Source organism: Peromyscus eremicus, chromosome 4 (genome assembly GCF_949786415.1).
Source record: "Peromyscus eremicus chromosome 4, PerEre_H2_v1, whole genome shotgun sequence".
Classification (NCBI taxonomy): Eukaryota; Metazoa; Chordata; class Mammalia; order Rodentia; family Cricetidae; genus Peromyscus; species Peromyscus eremicus.
Window position 1 is genome coordinate 84,470,793 of NC_081419.1, and position 20,019 is coordinate 84,490,811.

The following is a 20,019-nucleotide window of genomic DNA, read 5'->3' on the forward strand; positions in this document are numbered from 1 at the left end:
TCATAATGAATCTGTGTGTGTGTGTGTGTGTGTGTCTGTGTGTCTGTGTGTCTGTGTGTCTCCATACATGTGCACCCATGTGAGTATACGCATTCTATTGGTTCTGTTTCTCTTGAGATACTATAAAACAAGTGTAGTGGGTAGCCATTTCAGCTTTGACCTGGAAGCTCCAACTGCCATTGAGGCTTCAGTAATGGTCACGCCTATAAGGCAGGGCCAAGAGAGGACCCTGAAGACCCGGGCCCTCTTGGTTCCTGGACCCTGGACAATGGAGGTAGACCGAGCAGAGTTCTCCAGAGAACACCGCTGGACTGTGCCACACCTTTTCTAGACCCTGTAAACTATCCCTTCACTTTAAGTTACCCCACAAAATAAACCTACCTTTTAACTACATGGAGTGGCCTTAATAATTTTACCAATAAACAAGCATTCTAGAATCATCTTAACTTACATTAGTTTTCTGAGGATTGGACTCAGGATTCATGTACTACATGCTAGGCGCTACCACTAAGCTACAGCTGCAGCTTAACTTCCTAATTTTGATGGGGCATATTTGCCAGTTGCTTTTGAGAAACTATGTGTGGGAAGTAATTTTTTTTAGAACTTACATGTTTAATATGAAATTTGGGTTCTGGGGATCAAACCCAGGGTGTCAGACATGCTAGACAAACGTTCAGTGATCAATACCCATGGCCCTAAAACATCTTATGGTATACCTTCAGTTCTGAAAATTTCATCCTCACCTTTAAAAAAACATGTACCTAAGAATCAGAATGTATTTGGAAGTAGGTCCACTGTTTAACTAACTAGTAAGGGGAAGGCACATTGGATTACATTAGGTCCCTGGTCCAATACAACTAGTCTTCTTATAAGTAAATGCTCCGATGAAATAATAGAGAGAATGCCATGTGACAACGAAAACAAAGACTGGAGTGACACAGCTGCAAGTCAGGAACACCGAAGACTGCCAGGAAACTTCTAGAAATCCAGGGAGACAAGGAAAGGGTTTGTGTAGACTCAGAAGAAACATGGTGTCTTTGTTTTAGAAATGCGAGGCAAATATCTGCAGTTTGAAGACATTCCACTTGTTATACTTTGCTATGGAAGCTCTAGAAAGCAAGCAGAGAATTCTAGTTTGGGAATTACTTTTCTATACAAATTTTATAGCATGCAGTGTTCTTCCAGTCCTGTTAATGAAAAGTGAATCCTGTTCTGATTTCTGGTCCTTAGAAGGTGACTTTTTTCTTCTCTAGAAATCTTCTTGGTCTTCTGCTGAAACTTGGAATTCTGGGAATTTTATGACTAAGTGATAATTATCAAAGACATGGAAAAAGACTATTCCAAAGGAGCAGAGGATAGGATAAAAGATGTAGCTCAGTAATTGAGCATTTGTGTAGCATGTATAAGTCTGTGGATTTGATTCTCAGGCATTGAAAAAAAAGCATAGGGAGATGGAAAGTTAAGTGATGTATAACCCCAGTTCATAAGAATAGTTCTTATCAGCATAGAAAACCTACGTAATTTGCTTCGAGCATGAGTCAGCTTGAAGACCACTGCCCAGTGGTGGAATTCAACTGTCTCACACAAAAAGTCTGCATTGCCTCTACCTAATAATATGTAGAAAACTGTAGTTCAATGGAAAGAGTGGATCACTGATGGTCAGTTAGGTATTAAAACAATCCTGTCCTGGAGGTGTTGAGAACTTAACACACATCAAGGGCTTTGCTAGTCATTTCATGAAAATTATTTCACTTAAATTAAAATTAAAATTAAAGGGTTTGGATCCACAAAATTTTCAGAAGTGGATGGCTGGAGAGATGGCACAACCCGTAGAAGCACAGGCTGCTCTTCCAGCGGACCTGGGGTTAGAGTCTCAACACCCCCTGGCAGCTCACAACCATCTTTAATGCCCGTTTTAGGAGATCCAATGCCCTCTTGTGGCCTCCATAGGCACCAGGCATGTAAATGATGCACAGACATTCATGCAGGCAAAAGGCCTATACATACATTTTTTTTTTTTTAACAAATTAGAAATTGGACCACAACACAACATATATGCTTCATACTTCATTTACAAAAGATTTTGAACTGGTCAATTAAAAGCGCTAACTTCGTGGTGCATCGAAGCATCTTCTCTCCCAGCCAATTACTTTGTTCGTCTACCCTTCTGCTGAAACACTTGTGGGAAAGATTCGAATTGTGGATTTTTAAAAGTAAAGCAGTCTGGGATATTAAGGCTTAAACGGTTGGTCGAGAGACGGTCAGTGTGCAAGTCCAAGGCCTGAGGCTGCCGTGGATCAAGCTGGGCCTGGAATTAAGGACATGACTTCCCCGAGGCAGGGGACAAGCCGGGATATCGGTTCTTTCCAACCTCGGGTGGTTGGAAGTGGGCGAGCACAGACCAACGAACACAAGCAAACCCTTCGGCCGCGCAACCTCAACCGCTACGGCTCTGCAGCGTGAACCCGCATCCTCCTAGCTCTCGCGTTACTACCGCCCTCACCCTTCCGGCTTCCGGCCCCGTCCACCCTGCCTGTCTGTCGTCATTTCCTGTGGGTCTGCATCGCCGAAGAGAAGATGGCGGCGCTGGGGGAACCTGTCCGGCTGGAGCGGGGTGAGTGCGGCGGGTGTCGCGGCCGCGGTGGGTGGAGTGGGTGGGCACTGGCTGAGCGCTTTGCCAGCCGGAGCCGGAGCCGAGACGAGGTGGCCGGGGCGCTGACACCCCGAGCGCCTCCCCGGCCTTCGTGCTGGGCGCTGCTGCTCCCGGGAGGCGCTGGCCGCGTTTTGAAAGCTCGCCAGACCCTTCTGTTCCCACCCGGCGCAGCTCGGTTCTTAAGGCCTGCCCACGGCTGCAAACACGGGCGCTCCCTCGGTGCGCGCTGCAGAAGCGCCTTTCAGCTTCATAAACCCTAAAAGCAAGCGCCACACAACGCGGCTCGGGACTGTCTACCATCATTGCCCCTGTGCGTGAACAGAAGAGTGTGCCTTCTTGCCCCGATTCATACACTTGGCAGACACAGGCACATTCCCGCATAAACTCCCTCGCCCCCGTTTAAACACAGACTCCTTCATTGCTTTGACCACAACCTCCTGGTATTTCTTAGCTTTTGCACTCTTTCCAGTCCCGGAGAGGATGCTTTAAAAAACAATCCAACTGACTTGATCTTACGAAGGAGATTACGTAACTAGGTGGAGTTGGTTGTAAATCACTTGCAAGTGCGATGCGATTCCTTACTTATAAGCTCTACAGTGGCAAACCTGGCTGGTTGATTGCTTCTTAGAGCAAACAGTCAAGAAAAATAAAACCTATTGTGGAAATACTCTCCCAGTGGCCAGTTGCAGATTTCCAACAGTGTACTCTGCCCTGCCCAGATCGTTAGATTTCTAACTGGGGCGAGCTTTTTACAGTTGAAAGTCATAGTAGTCAGAAAGTACCTGTTAAGCATTTTGAGTACTGTTGGCAAACAAAGCGTGGAATGGAGTTTGACACTACTTTGCATGTATTAGTTTTCCGAATTGCAGTCTCAATAGTGTCCAAGAAGGAAATAATTTTAAAGTTGTTGCACTTCAAGGAAACACTTTCCTCGGACTTGTTTCTCTCCAGCCTATCAGATTTTTAATTGAAGTGCTGTTTTATGACAGAGGGTAAGACTAAGGTAGGCTTACAGCTGTGACACTTTCTTCTTGAGCATGTCCGTGTGCCTTGTAGAGTGGAACAAATCTGTTGGTGTTAACTAGAATAATTGGAGGATTCTAACACGTTATTTAAATGAAGCACAAAGTGTGGATGGACCCTTGTCCTCTAGCATTTGCTTTTTGCTGTTACAAAGTTTTCAGTTATGCAGGAGAAAGCTCAAAATATCGGTGGGGATGAAGTGCTCTAGTTGGTTATTGCCAGTTAACAGGATCACCAAGTTGGATGACATCAAGTCTGATTCTACTTGAGGATTCTGACAGACCTAATAGATACTCTCACAGTTCATAGTAAAATACCAGCATATATGACCAAGTTTCTGTTTGTCTTCTAACTCATCAAAATATAATTCACCGGAGCATAAACTTAGCGAGCATATATTTGGTACAGTTCAGATTTAATGGAGTTGTTAGCTTGTTTCCAAGTGTTGATTAGCTGGACTCCCTTCTCTCTACTCTCGTCCCCTTTCCTTCTTTCCACCGCATTGGGTACTGAGTTGAGGGCATTGTACATGTTAGGTGAGCATTCTACCACTGAGTTACATTCGGGAGGCCTATTTATAGGATTTTTAGTGTGGATAATAAATTGTAATTTTGTAAACCAACAACTCCTGAAACAACATTTACTAGCCATTCCAGAGATGAGAAATCAGAGCAAAGGTGGTCTGTTTGATTAGAAAAACTTTAACCTTTAATTATCTAAAACTGAATCAACTTGTTGCTTCTCTACTAAGTTTATTTGGGCTTTTACATCTGCACATACAAAGAAAAGTCCTAACTAATTCTACGAAGTAAATATCTGGTTCTTTAGTGTAGTCAAAAGTATTAAGGATTAGAATATATAAAATAGTAGATATTCTACTCTTTGGAGGTAAATGAACACAATTAAAATTTTCTGGAATTTTGATTAATTAGTGGTAGTAATACACTGAGCCTTGGGTTCAGAAAAACCTTAGGAGAAAAAAATCAGACCAGAGGTCATGATTAATAGTATTATAACATGAATCTTCATTTTCTAAAGTTCTTTGTTCATAAAACACATTTGTAAATTTCCCAGTCACAGTAACCTAGTATGTGTGTGTGTGTGATTCCATAATTTTTTTTTCTTTTTAAGTTGTATGTGTTGGATGGTGGTGGGGGCCAGACCAGCATGCCAGATCCCTGAAACTAGAGTTTTAGATAATTGTGAGATGCCCAAGTGGATGCTGGGAATCCAGAAGTGCTCTTAACTGCTGAACCATCTTTCTAGCCCCTAATCCCTTAATATTTCTTTTTTTTTTTTTTTTTTTTTTTTTTTTTGGTTTTTCGAGACAGGGTTTCTCTGTGTAGCTTTGCGCCTTTCCTGGAACTCACTTGGTAGTCCAGGCTGGCCTCGAACTCACAGAGATCCGCCTGGCTCTGCCTCCCGAGTGCTGGGATTAAAGGCGTGCGCCACCACCGCCCGGCTCTAATCCCTTAATATTTCTTAAGATTAGTCCATACCAATATGGCATGTCTGTGCTTGTGAGGCTTTTTATTTCCTTTTCTTTTTTCCATATGAGGTACTATTATTGCTGTTTTACAGCGAAAATGTGCAAAACAGGCTGGGAAACTTATTCAGGGTCACACAGAAGCGTCAAGACCAGATTGATAAAGCTATTTTTTTTTCTTTCTGTTTTGTAAACCATATTTGGACATATCTGAATTAAAACAGTGTTAACAAGCCTGACAGCATTTCTATGTGTCATTGAACAGTGTGTATGTACATATGTATCATGTTTTCCTTCTGGAAGTAACAGTGATGTTGCTAGTACATGGTCTCTTGTACTGGTTGGCTGCTTTGCTTACCAACGAGATGATTAGGTAAATTTTTATTGACTAAATAATGCATGATAACAGTTAACTTTTCTGATTAAAGATTTTTCTTTTCTACTATATATTTTTTGTCCTTGGGGGAATTGGGGTTTTTTTGGTTGTTTGCTTTGCTTTTCAGGCATTATTGAAACCCAGGCTGCCCTTTAACAGGTGATCATCCTGCCTCAGCCTCTAGAGTGAAGAGTATCCATATTGGGCACCACACTTGGCTAGCCTTTGGATCAATTAGCTGCTACAAAGTTCTAAAGGAATGAGGAGAATCCTTAGCAGGAATTAATACTTGTGTTTTGTTTCCCTGTAGATATCTGCAGAGCAATTGAGTTGTTGGAAAAACTACAGAGGAGTGGAGAGGTGCCGCCTCAGAAACTTCAGGCTTTGCAAAGAGTCCTTCAGAGTGAGTTCTGCAATGCTGTGAGGGAGGTGAGTTACCATGGTTGAGGTAATCAGCTACAGAAATACACTGAAAACTGGATTCAGAAATACGGTAGGGAATAATCTAGTGCTGGACTGGTGGTTCGCGCCTGTAATCACTTGGGAGAGTGAGGCAGGAGAATTCCAATGAGTACAGGCCAGCCTGGCCTACACAGTGAGTTATAGACCACCCTGCCTGAAAAAGAAAGAAGAGATGTGGGGCAGGGAAGAAAACATTAGAACTGGTCTTATCTCTGATTTTTTGGAATTTTTGGCTGGGCATATAGCTCAGTGGTAGAACTGAGTGGTAGGTTTTTGTATATGCCTAACGTGTTTGAATTCTGGGTTTGGCCCCTAGTTCCACCACCGTAAAAGAAAAAAGATTCCTTTGAAATTCCAAATTGAAAAGCATTTACATTTTACAAAACTGTATTTGGGAAATTTTAACATGTTTGTTAACTTCTCAGAGAACTCAAACATAGCTATATTCCAGAACTTAAATATGAAAACATTGTGTTTTACAGGTATATGAACATGTTTATGAAACTGTGGACATCAGTAGCAGCCCTGAAGTGAGAGCTAATGCAACTGCAAAGGTAAACATTCTCATTTATCAAAAGTGGGGCTCCAAAACAGAACAGGGACTAGAGACAGAGCTTAGTGGGGACGTGCTTATTATCCAAGCCATAGGACCTGAGTACAGATCCCCACCTCCCAAGGAAATGCCAGCATAACAGTGTCTATAACCACAGTGCTGGAGGAGTAAAGAGATGGATATCCTGGGGGCTCACTGGCCAGTGAGTCAATACACATATGTTCACACAGACAAACAAGTATCTATATATACATATGTATATGTATGTATATACATATCCACATACATATGTATATGTGTGTATACGTATCCATATACATGTGTGTATATGCTTATCCACATATATATGTATATGTGTGGATATATAAAGTTCAGAAGGCATAAATTGAAGATTTAACAAGCAGTTACTAGATACATAGTAAGTTTTGAAAACTAGCATGTATTTCAAACTATACTCTATTTCTCAGGTAATAAGAAATATTTTATTGGTTTGTAAGATTTTGTGATACTGTTTAGAGAATACAATAATGTGCATATCATGACTCATATAATTGTATTCAGTACATTATGCAGATTTGTGATTATAACATTAATTTCATAATCGATGAGGGTAACTTGCTTGTTGATGAGGAAGCATCAAAGTAGGCTACCATCTTTACACCACACAGCAATAAGTGAATGATAATCCTAGGGACGCTAGGGTAAGCCCTCACATTGCCATTGGATTTTCCCTTGACTTTGGCCCTGCACATATTAAACAGTGTCGGTCCTAGGCCACCTCCTCGGGGCTGTAGATGGCATGTTTGTATGTATGTGTTCTATAATGATGTTGTTTTCCTCAAATAACTCAGACTTTGAGCTAAATGTGTATCATGTGCTTTTAGAATACCTTAACATATACTACAAGCTCAGGCTATTTTTTATGGCTAGTAACTGGTTTACAAAGGGAAGTACTGGAGTTTTCATTAAATACAAGTACTTAAAGGTATAGATTTCCTTTGTCAAAATCACTAGATCCATAGAAACTTGGGGTTTGGGGAGGTGTGTGGGTATAGTTCAGTTTATAGAGTGTCTGCTTAGCATCCATAAGCAAGTATCCACCTATCCTTAGCACCACATAAAACTAGGTGTGGTGGTATATGTCTGTAATCCCATCATTTGGGAGGTAGAGGCAGGAGGAGCAGAAATTTAAGGTTAATCTTGGTTCTCTAACATGTTTGGAGCCAGCCTGGGCTAAATTAGACCCTGTCTCAGAAATGAAAGAAACATTTTTCGCAAGTTTTGTCAGCATACCTGCAGTCCTAGCACTTGAGGCTGAGGCATGAAGAGGAAGAGTTCGAAGCTAGACTGTTCTATAAACTTCATTGCCTTCACCCCCAGACACCACCCCCAGAAGAACTTGGTTACCTCTGACGTGTGTAGCCCTCAGAATTTGGAGAGCTTGTGAGCCTTAGTTCTGTTTATAAATGGGCTCTTTTTAGTGCCTCAGATGTAGTAGTTGGTATTCAGTAAGTCTCAACAACTTCCCTCCTTCCTTCTCATTCTGTTTTCCATTCAGTATCCATAATGAAAATGGTGCCTTGAGAAGGGAAAGGAAACCGACTGTAAACCTGTATTTGAATGTAGTTATACTACATCTCTTCTATAGCGTTTTCTTTTTAGCTATAGCTAGATACTTCAACTAAAGCAACAAAAAGCATTCATACAGGTTATATGCATCCTTCCTTTCTGAATATTGAATTTCTTGAAGGTTTTGTTTTTTAGTATTTGGTACAAACAATATAGTAGCCAAAATGACTTTGTATAAGGACACATTTATGTAAGAAGGTTGTGTCTGGCTCAGGGGCCCCTAAAGGAACCAGTCTCTGTGCTCTGAAGCTTAGGGCTGTTGGCATACTCAAGGAAGACTTCCTCCCCTCGGAATAGCTACACATCTGTCTGCTTGGCAAGCCTTCTTAACCAGCCCTGGGCACATGTAGCAGCGTATTTCTGAGATGGAGGAGCTAATAGTGATCTGAAGTTCACTTCCTCCATAATCTCTTGAGTATTTATTATTTTTAGTTATCTCATACAAACTTGTTTGGTGACTTACAGTGAAATTGTGGAAGCTCTGGAATGACAAGCTTGTGGTTCAAAGGTGGCTTTTGTAGGATACAGATGTAGAACAATGCACATGCTTAGCATATCTGAGTCTCTGGATTTAAACCCTAGCCCCTCAAAATTAAGTTATGTTCTTAGATGTGTGCATTTTTTTCTTTCAGGCTACTGTTGCTGCATTTGCTGCCAGTGAAGGGCACTCCCATCCCCGAGTTGTTGAGCTACCCAAAACAGAAGAGGGCCTTGGATTCAATATCATGGGAGGCAAAGAACAAAACTCTCCAATCTATATCTCACGGATAATTCCAGGTGGAATTGCTGACAGACATGGGGGCCTCAAGCGAGGAGATCAGCTGCTTTCTGTTAATGGAGTGGTAAAGATAAATCTCTTTATGTTTGCTGTTTGAAGTCATGTGTTTTAGCCACTTGGGAGTGTACTGGAGCAATCGAGTCAAGATAAAAGGGGAAAAACTTCTGAGACTGAGTTTTAAAATCCCTTGGGAGAAGCCCAGGTGGTACTGCTTGGTACAGTGTTGTGTGGTTGTCTTGATTTGCTGGTGGTAGTGGAGGTTGTTGTTGGGCTGAACACCAAACTCAGAATACCAGGCAGTCACTTGACCACTGAGTTGCATCCCAGCCCAGTGCGTTAAGGGTGGTTATAGAGCACTCCAGTATAAGTCAGCAGTGCTTTGGAGGAGCTAAAGCTGTGTATAAATTAGAGATAAATCCACATTTCACTTGTGTAGAATGGCAGTTACTTGATTTACTGCTGACCTAGTGCAATAATAAGGTGTGTAAATTCCTATAGTGTGCACAAATGTGTCTCATAGGATTTCACATTGATTAAAGTGATAGTAAGATTATTATTTTTATAGTGCTGAAACGATGTAACATTTAAAATTTTTACTTAATTATGTTTTAAACACTTTCAGGTTGGATTACTTGTAAACTAATTTACTTGTTAATTGTTGAATTACTTGTTAATTGCTTTTGTGTGTGTGCATTTTTTCAGAGTGTCGAAGGAGAACATCATGAGAAAGCTGTAGAGTTACTGAAGGCAGCCCAAGGGAAGGTTAAACTCGTTGTACGGTATACGCCAAAAGTCTTGGAAGAAATGGAGTCACGCTTTGAAAAAATGAGATCAGCAAAGCGCAGGCAACAGACCTAATCATTTAAAAACTTTATGTTACTCTTTGCTTTTAGCTAGAAAAGTTTTACTTGTGACCTACTGATGGCCTCAGTGCCAGTGATTGTAAAACACTAGAAACTTCCGTGAAATCTTCTTGCCATTTTATAAATGCCTATTTTAGCATCACTTATGGTTGTAGAGAAGCATACACTTTTTTTCTCACGAGAAAAAGTAAAAGGTGATGAGGGCAGTTCTGTCCTGCTGTTTTTACAGGCCTTTTTCAAATGCAGATTTTGTCACAAAGTTGTTATAGATTTTTAAAAATGCTTTTTTAATATTAAAGTGTACTTTTACATTCTTAATCTTTTTTTAAGAAGAGGTTTTCTTCATTTGGCAACTTATTTACAAATAACAGTTCTCCAAAACTTCCTTTTGATTACTGCAATTTCTTTGTGAATTTTCTTTTCAGTTTTCCGAGAAATTAACCCTGGCAGTCTAGCCTTCAGCAGTTATCACACTGAGTGTTGGTGTTGCTGCTGCATTTTGTACTTAGAACATACATACAATATGTGTCATCAGTGGTAAATCATAGCTGTCGTGGAACCTTTTTATTTAAACAATGTATAATGTATTCATTTATACTGATTTGTAAAAGTAAATTTTTAAACACTGAAGCAATCATTGCTAAAATATGTATTCTTTCATAATATTTAAGCAGTGAGGCGAGAGGATGTAATTTGATTATTAGCATTACTGATTAAATCCCTTATTTATATTTAACAGTATGTCATAAATTATAAATGCAAACAAGCTCAGATTTCGACTTTTCAAATTTTTTATGCTATTCATTTGTATTTAAATGTATTTCTCATATTTCGGTTCTTCCATGCCTAGAGATGAGTCAGTTTGTGCTGAGAAAAATGGAAACAAGACGAGGTAATAACTTCAGGTGTGGAGCCTGAAGAGCCCAACATAATTACTGTCCCAGCTTCAGTACCAATTTGAGACAGAAAGGGGAGGCAGGATTTGTCAAGGTACAGAAACAGGGAGCTTCTTAAGCCTCACAGTGAGTGAGGTTCAGAATGCTTCATGTCTTGATTCGAATAGTGATGGGAGTTTGAACAATGCTTTTTACCATTTGTCCACTGGATGTCACCATTTTACTAAAAGGCAGCTATCGATGTGTGACTGTGACTGTCTTCTAAAAGCTGAAGTCGAAGGTGATTCATTTTCAGTCACAGATTATAGGAACATTTATGGAGAGTCTAAGTGATGATGTTAAGAAACTGATGGGTTGAAATGCAGGAATTTATCATAATTACAACTTTATTACCTTTATTTTTTTTAAAAATGGGCATTTTGTAACATTCCTTCAGGAAGAATGGAAGTGTGGAAGTGTGTACTATTTTTGCATGTTTGTGAGCACTGTCAGTCTTACAAGATATCTGCAGTTTTCAGTGATTTTTTTTTTTTTCAGAGTAAAAGTCAATCAGCATTGTTATTTATCAGTTAGGAATTGAACACTGGATTGTGCATGGTTGAATGTCACTACAAAATGTGCTTGATATTGATAGGATCATGTTGAATTGTGTATTTTCAAAATTAGCTGATGTGTTTTTAAAATGTTGAGACCAAAGTAGTATAGAAGAGTATGACATATTTTAATTTAACTGTAAGATTATTAGAGTTATTTGTTGTAAAACTCTGTATTAAAGTTGGTGCATACAGAGCAGTAATATTATTGTTGTCGTATTCCTACATCACAGGGCAAGTAGCCCTGGGAACCTTGTCTGAGCCTAGCTGCTGTGGCTGCAGTTGCTCCTATAATTACAGCTTCCTGGTTCATGTTTCAGCGATTGCAGACTTTCAGCCAAGTTACTTTTTTTTTTCTTTTTTTAGTTTATTGAGTAAGCTTTTTCTTCTGCAGTAATTCACAATCTGTTCTTTGTGTGGGCTGATATCTATTTATATTCTTAAAATAAAAGTAACTTAAAGGAGCCAAATACATAGCTTTGCTTGGTACTATTGAGCATGAGTAGCAATAGCTTGATTTCATTGATGCAATTCTCGTATCTCATCAGAATTTTAAATATTGACCATAGGAAAACTCAGTGGCAAGTGTACAGTAGTCTTCTTGTGTAATAAGGAAATGAAGGAACTTTAATAGATGGACAGTTTGTGAATAAAACTAGGCACACCGTAAATATATAACAGGTGTTTGTTTCATTTGTAACTTAAATGCAAATTTCCCTTTGCCCCAGTTTTCTCTCTCTCAAATATTTCAAAATGAGTTGACTTGATGATTCTCAATCTTAGCTGCATGTTAGAATGCCCCACAGAGCTTAGCACTTACTGGTACCTAGGTCCCTTCCAATAACAACTAAGTCAAAATCATTTCTGTATTGGTTAACAATTTTATATAGTGTGTTTTGACCAAGTCTACCCCCTATTGCCTTTAGAAGCTCATTCTGTGTAGTTCTGATGGACACCCAGGTTTGAAAAGCACTGGCTCATGGAATTTCCAGTTATACTGGACTCTGGAAGTACATTTAATCTGAAGCTACTTAATGATTGATTGTATTTCTTAGTACTTCTTTATGGACTAAAAGGTATTTGGCTTTCCTTATTTACAAAATAATTACAATTTAACTTTTTTAGGGGGTGGAGAGCAGGGTCTCTACATAGCCCTGGCTGTCCTGGAATTCACTGTGTAAACCAGGCTGGCCTCCTTTTTTTCTTTTTACAAAAACAAAACCTACCAACTATTCAGTAGTAAAATTCAGAGTTTTCTCTTTCTGCCCCCTTTACCTTTAAAAAAAAATTTTAAGTTTTTTGAAAGAGCATGTTTAAAATTTTCAGATGTGAAAGCACTGTGAGTAAGGATTCTGTGCTGTCCACATATGGCTCCTTCACCTGTCACTGTGCCCTACATTGTTGTAGCTCTGTTCTCGATGTTTTCATCATTAAGATCATTTTCCTGGTGTAAATCTTAAGGTATTTGCTCAAGTGCTTTGTTTACAGTTAAAATGAATAGAATTTAATAGAAGATATGGTTATGGCTTACCTGGAAAGCGTTGCCAGCATGACTTGGTATAGACGTAAAAAAATACATGTGATTATAAATGTGGAATGATCATTGACATAAGGACCCTAGTGATTGTACCTCCTGAATAAATGTCTGCGTTTTCTAACTTACAGTTCATTTCTCTTCTGGCAACAATCTCGTTTTGTAGCTTTTAATTGTCCAAAATTTATGAGTAATGTCTCTTCAAAGGTTGTTGAAGTGATAATAGTTACATAATGGGGGAACATCACTTGATTATTAATTTTCAAGAAGTTTTAAACTAATTTGTAACTGGACATGGTTTTTAAAAGTATTGGCAAAGATTTGATACACTTGTACTCTTTTTAGTTTGAGAAAATAATTTGGAATGTGAAACAGTACTTTTTCAATAGATGAATCATTTAGCAATTAAACTTTGGTTCTAAGGCTTATTTAAAATATATTTGTATGAGTCATGCTTGTCCTTTGCATTTGACAAAACTGATAGAACCACAGATAGATGTATTGCTGAACGCTGTGTATACAATAACCTTTACATAGAGTAAAAGCAAAATTCGTGGTGGTTCCCGAAATAAAACTTCAGATTTCTGTATTTTGTTTGCCTTTCATAAAATATAACTAAACAGAAGTTTCTCTCCCATTATTTTAAGAGGTGGTGTGATATGATTGATGGTATAGACTGATACCCAGCTACTGTCTTTAAATCCTATTTTGCCTCCGTACTGTGAACCGTAGACAAGGTCTTTTTCTGTGCTGTTAGAATGCCCTGCAGAGCTTTGCCTCATCTGTCATCTGTAATCAGTATGTCTTCGCTATCTCGTCTCCGAAGCTCTTGAAGGATGCCTACAAGTACTAGTCATGTAGTCCCCGTATTTTAAGTAGCTCTGGGATCCTGTTGGCAAAAGGAAGTTGTTGGGGCAATAAGATGGCTCAGCAAGTGAAGATACATGCCACCAGACTTGATAACCTGAATTCAAGCCCAGGACTTGAGAGAACCACTCTTGCAAGTTGTACTGTGACCTATATGCATGGCACAAATGCACATACAAAATGAGGCTTTTAAGGTAAATAACCAAATTTTAAAATTAGTGTCATTTTTGAGGAGTGTGTCAGAATGAAAATTGTTTTTAAAAAAAGTTCAGTTATAATACTTATTAAATGAGAAGGCAATTTTGTAAGGAGAGAACTCACTCACTCAGTGGGTTGCATGGGTAATAAAGACATGGGGCATGGGATAGCAGGGTAAAAGCTCAGAGGTAGAATACCTAACTACTTGAGACCTGGGATTTGAACTCCAGACACCCATCCCACAAAAATTTTCTTTGAAAATAAATATTACCAGGCAGCCAGGGTGCAACAAGTCATCTGTGAGGCCTGTGGGAGAAATGTCATCTGAAAACATGAAAATTTCATTTCTGGCTGTTTTTTTTTTTTGTTTTTTGTTTTTTTTTTTCTGGAAGCCTAGGGTTTAGATGTGACCTGTGACCTGACTTTTAACTTCATGTTGTGCAATGTAATGGGCTGTATTATGTCCCTTCAGAAGAAGCTGTGGAATCCTAATCCTCGACCTTAGAAGGAGATAGGTCTTTCCAAAAGTAACCAAGTGAAAGTGGGAGTAATTCAAGGAGCCCAGTTCCTCTTCAGGGAGATTTGAGCACAAGGCACCACACCACACAAAGATAAGGCAGGGCTCAGGGAGCTTCTGTATGTTGCAAATGTAGAAATTTGTCAGTAGACCCACACCAGAAGCAGGGAGAGTGGTGTATGTAGATGCCCCTCAGCGTGCAGAAGCAGCCAGCCCTGATCTTGGACTCATTCATTCACCCAACCAGTTTGTAATACTTTGTTTCTGCAGCATTTTTATTCATGAGAGAATCCACATTGTTGTGGCATCATTACCACGATCCAGCACTGAACCAGAACTTGATGTGGCTTCTATGTGCAATAAAGATTTCAGTAGAAATCTTGAGTAAGAGATTGAGATCCCTGACATTTGAGAGCTAGGGGCTTGCTGGTTCTTATTTTCTGTGGTGGGGATACCTTTGTATACACCTTGCAGCTATGTATGGAGCTTTTCCTCCGAGTGACTCCCTGGGCCCTTGCATTCCACATAGCATAGCTTCCCTTATTTTAGTCCATTATCAGCATGGCTTAATCTTTCTCAATTAAAGGTCTAGAGTTGGTGTTGTCTTGAGTTTGAGAGATGTTGCTCAAATCTTAAATTGGTCTTATAATAAAAACCCAGAGCCTGATAATTGGAGTAAATGCTGAAAGAACAGAGAGACAGGGACAAGTCACAGCCGCTACTTATTACCTCACCAACTCCTCAGCCTGAAAAAGTGTCTAGTTCCTGTCTCCTCGCACCTTACATACCTTTCTCCACCCAGCCATCACTTCCTGGGATTAAAGACGTGTGCTTCCCAAACAAAGGCATGAGATTTCAAGTGCTGGAATTAAAGGTGTGTGACTCCCAAGTAATGGGATTAAAAGTGTGTGCCACCACTGCCTGGCTCTGTTTCTCTCCCAGACTGAGTCAATCTTACGTAGTTCAGGGTGGCTTTGAACTCAACAGAGATCCAGACTGATCTCTGTCTCCAGAGTGCTAGGATTAAAGGTGTGTGACACCACTGCCTAGCATCTATGTTTAATCTAATGGCTTGTTCTGTTGACTGATCTTCAGGCAAAGTTCATAAGAGTACACAATATGTCACCACAGAGAGAAGGTTTCTACAGCAGCCCTTTCTCTAGGTGGAATGAGAATTGGTCTTTGGCCAGAGGTGTTTTGTTTGTGCAGGCCCCCCCAAGATCCATCTACCTGATGAAAACCATCAATTCAACCAGATCTACATTGCAGCCTCCTTAAAGTCTCTATTATGCTGAGGGCAAAGTTCAGGTGTCTTAATGTGACCTAAGGAATTGTGCATAATCTTTTCCCTAGTTCCTCTCACATCTGCAGTTCCCTTAACCTACTCCTACTAACCACGCCACATTTGAGGTGGGTTGTTTGTTTTGAAGTAAGGTCTCACACTGCACCCTAAGCTGACCTCATTCATAGCAAGAGATTTCTGCATGAGCCACCATGCCTGGCTACAGTTCACATTCTGCTAAAGGATAGGCAGGTCTACATATACTTTAAGCTTGAGAAAGAAGTGGCCTTCGCAATTAGCTAGCTTCTGTGGACCAGAGCCCATGGACTGTTCCCACCACGCAGGGATAAGGGCCTGTTCTCCCCAGATTTCAGCTCCTCACTATGGAGGGAGTGGTCCCTGCAGAAGGAACGCGGGTAGCACCACTAAGGTAGAAGTAAAATCCAGCAGCTAGGCAAATGAACACAGAAACTTGGCAGGATTGATTTTGTTTTAATAAAAAATTAAGTGTCTAGAGATAAAAGAGACATTTTTCTTTCTGCAGAGTTAATTGAATCTTGTATATACTATGCAAATATTCTAGCACTGAACTGAGTCCCCAGTAAAATACATTTTCAAGCCCTTGTTGTAGACGCTGTAGACATAGAACTTTAAAATGCAAAGTGTCTGATTATGACTATTTCCTTTGAATCTGATGAGGATGAGGCAGTAACACATGTTTTGTTTTTAAGGTTGGTTGGTTTTTGTGAACTTGAGATCTTACATCAGCCTCCCAAGTGCTGGGAGTGGATGCATGCACAACCATGCATGCATGCAATTTTTGTATGCAATTGAAAATACAGCCATTAACAGGGGAAAAGGCTATTACTGCTTTAAAAAAAAATCCTGTCATCCAAACATTAGGGCTGCTTGGGCCCTTGCAATTTCTAGTCTTAGCATTTTGGAAATGTAGGCAGAAGAGTGGAAACCATCCCCCATTTCTTTTTGCCTGTTTTTAATGAGCATGTATGGTGTGATTCTTACATGCTACACCAGCTGCTTTATTTTATCACTTTAAAATCCTTGATGCCCGTAGATGGTCTAGGTAGGAAAGTGAAGTATAGAAAGATTGACTTGATCAAAGTTACCGCTGGTAGAGTCTTCTCTCAAGTGAAATATTAACATTTGTAACTTCTGCAGCTATACTTCCTACCAGTGTTGGTAACGCTTATAAAAATATCTTAGAAGAAATGATTCAGGAAAATTCTTTTCAAATAGAACCAATCTGGTGTAGTGTATATGTTCTATCTTCCACCACCTTCTGTAAATAGGGAGTCACCAATTTATTCACAATTTAGGGATGATCATCTCTTATTTTACCACAAGGTGGCAGCAAAGCGCCATTGTTTCTATTTTAGAATTTAGTTCTTACAAACTTATGAAATTTGTGCTTAGAAATGTGCTAAAATTGAAAACTTTTTTTTTTTTAAAGATTGGAGCTTTTCAAATGTAGACAACTCTTCCTAGTAATACCCTAAAGGTAAGCAAACCTGTAGGAAATTTCAATGGAGGTGAATATCTACAGTCTTGGTAGGGTGTATATAGTAATGGTTTCATAACTGTGAACAACGTTAATTGAAAGACAATTATCTTTGGCTTTGAGTCTTTTTAGCTATCTTTACTCAAGCTCCATGAAGATGGGAAAAATAATTTCACAGCGGGCATAGCAACTTCCTTTAAATAAGCCAAAAGCCATCTGAATGGTTAGAATTAACTTGTTTGTATGACACTAAATTTGTCTAACATGTTTTATTTCCTATGAAAATTAGAGATAAAAGATAAAGCAATTATAGAGTAGAAAGAACAGTTGACATGGACGTTAATTTTTTTTTTCCTGTTTCAAAAGCTTTATTTTTACTTGGTCCAAGATTTGGGAGGGGCTCCGGGGTGGTTACAAAGCTGCCTAGTGGCTCCAGAGCCTCAGGTGAAGGTCCTGAGGCTGGCTGGTATAGAGCAGAGAGAGCCCCTTGAAAGGTGAGGCCTCTCAGTCTTGCTTGAGAGTGAGCCGCTCAAAGAGGTACTCACCCATTGGCTGTGGCCCAGCCACCCTGTGGGAGGTGTGCTGGTTTGAGTTCATAGTTACCCTCTGGAGATGATTTCCCACCGTGGTGTAAAGGATTTTGTTTCTTTTTTTAAATGAGGCTCTCACTGTGTTGCCCCAGTCTTGAATTTGTGGGCTAAAAGTGATGCCTCTGTGTCAGTCTCCAGAGCGGCTTGGACCACAGGTTCATTCCACCAAGGCTAGTCCTAGCTACTGTAGTCTTTGCTTTGTGGTGCTGGGGATCAAACCAAGGCACGTGCTCTACCACTAAGGTGTACGCCCAGGGCCTGAAATGAGTGATTTTAAGCTATGACCTCTCACCTTCCCTGTCTCATCCCCTGTTCCTGAGGATCTTGAAAGCATTAAGAAGAAAGTGTTGGGTCAACATAAGACAGAACAGAACTACTTAAAAGTGGACTCTCTTACCTGTGCATGGATGAATGTTAACTCTAAAGTTATGTCCAGGAATCATTGAGAAGCTGTTAGGTCCCCAAGCCTTAGGAAAAGGATTGAACTAGTATTACAAATCTTTTATATACCTGAGTTCCTAAACTCCATAAATAAAATTAAATTGCAAACTGCTTGACTGAATAGAGGGACTTCATGTCACACCCTAAATCCCGAGACTGCCCAGAAAATGAAGCTCTTGACTCTGGGAATCCTCCTTCTAGAGATGTGTGGTAGAATCCTTCCCCTCAATGCCAATGTTGCTCCCTGCACTGACCCCGGGCATTGGCTGAGCTCAGCCAGACAGGAAGGCAGACCTGTCTCTGGGTGACATGGGGATCCTCGGATGAAGGGTTTTATCCTGGGACACTCTGATGTCCTTGCTTAGCTTTTACAGGGCTGCACTGTACTCTAAGACTTACATTCCTTACTCAGTCTTTTTCATTCTGTCTCTTCCTTACCTAGAGCCAGACCTCAGTGCGGACTTGGCCTGCCCCCTCCCCACTCCCTCTCTAGAACCTCGAGTTGTTTCTCTTAATTATTGTTTCGCACAAGTAACCTGTATTGGGGTCTGTGCCTCCGAAGACCTCTACTTGCCCGATTCTCTAGCAGAAGGTCATACATTTGGGCTTGAGATTACATCAGAATTGGAAATATTTAAACACTGACAATCCAGGGTGCAGCTCAGATCTACTCTAACCAAAACAATGAGAGTAGTTCTCTGTGAATTCTATTTTCAGAATCTTCCAGGGGGATTTCTGTGTAGACAGCCCTGTATCAAACAAAACTCTTCAGTCTTTAGTGGAATGAATCATGTAGTGGAGTAGATACATGGTAGGTCCTCCTTAAAGAATCTAGTCAGAGAGGTGTACCTTCTTGCCTAACACCTTGGCCTACGTTTGATCCCAGAGACTCACATGATCTACAAAGAATCTGGTCAGCTGCCCTTAGATCTACACTCTACATAACAGCATATGCATGCCCATGTACGTACACACACACACACACACACACACACACATATACACACACACACAAGCTTTTAAGGATTCTGAGAATATTCAACAATAATATGTGTTATTTCAGACTAAAAGGAGTGAACAAGCAATGCTGCTATACTGTGTTTCCTTGTCCCCTCAGCGTCTCCCATGTTCCTGTTTCATATGAATTTTAGCTTTCTCAATTGTTCTTCAAAGTGACTTTATGTGGTTTAATAATCAGCACGATCCGTGGGGTGGCAGGGCCAGCAGGTAGGGAAAATTGTAACGTATTTGGCCAGACAGAGAATGGTCAGAGTCAGCCCTGGTCCAAAGACACTGATAAAACACAAACACATAAGTACTTTTCACCACAAAAAATAAAAATAAAAATAAAAACAGAGTGCGTAGAACTCTTTCTGAGGAACTGGGGGTGAAACTCCGCACATGCTGAGCCATGGCTCCCAAAAAAATCCATCCTGAGACCATCCTAATATCCTGTAGTAGTGACTGAATCTTCGTAGTGGTTTTTTTGTTTGTTTTGTTTTTTGTTTTATTTTGTTTTGTTTTTGTCTGTGGGGAAGGGTAAGGTTTGGTTTTGTTTTGCTTTACCATTTTCCAAGCTAATCAGAATACTCTTTATAGTTGGTAGTGTGCTTTTTAAAGAAATTGCCTTGGGCTGGAGAGATGGCTTGGCAGGGAAAAGTTTGGGCTGCGTTTGCAGAGGACCCGTGTTCAGCTCCCAGCACTTCCATTGTAGCTCACAACAGCTGTAACTCCAGTTCCAGGGGCTCTTCTGGTTACC

General features: G+C 40.2%; 1 protein-coding gene across 1 annotated transcript; it reads left to right on the forward strand.

The window, feature by feature from the left end:
- The first annotated feature begins 2,547 nt into the window (after window positions 1–2,547).
- Window positions 2,548–13,435, forward strand: Lin7c (lin-7 homolog C, crumbs cell polarity complex component). The gene is made up of 5 exons (XM_059261072.1): window positions 2,548–2,614; window positions 5,849–5,967; window positions 6,483–6,554; window positions 8,815–9,024; window positions 9,663–13,435. The coding sequence occupies exons 1-5, from the start codon at window positions 2,578–2,580 to the stop codon at window positions 9,816–9,818; spliced, it is 594 nt and encodes a 197-aa protein (XP_059117055.1). The 5' UTR covers window positions 2,548–2,577; the 3' UTR covers window positions 9,819–13,435.
- The last annotated feature ends 6,584 nt before the right edge of the window (window positions 13,436–20,019 follow it).

What these genes read in the sequence shown, in the direction of transcription:
- Lin7c (XM_059261072.1), top strand. Translation starts at nt 2,578, where the DNA reads ATGGCGGCGCTGGGGGAACCTGTCCGGCTGGAGCGGG. An exon ending in GAGCTAATGCAACTGCAAAG is followed by an intron (nt 6,555 to 8,814) that starts GTAAACATTCTC and finishes TTTTTCTTTCAG; the next exon opens with GCTACTGTTGCTGCATTTGC. An exon ending in TGCTTTCTGTTAATGGAGTG is followed by an intron (nt 9,025 to 9,662) that starts GTAAAGATAAAT and finishes GCATTTTTTCAG; the next exon opens with AGTGTCGAAGGAGAACATCA.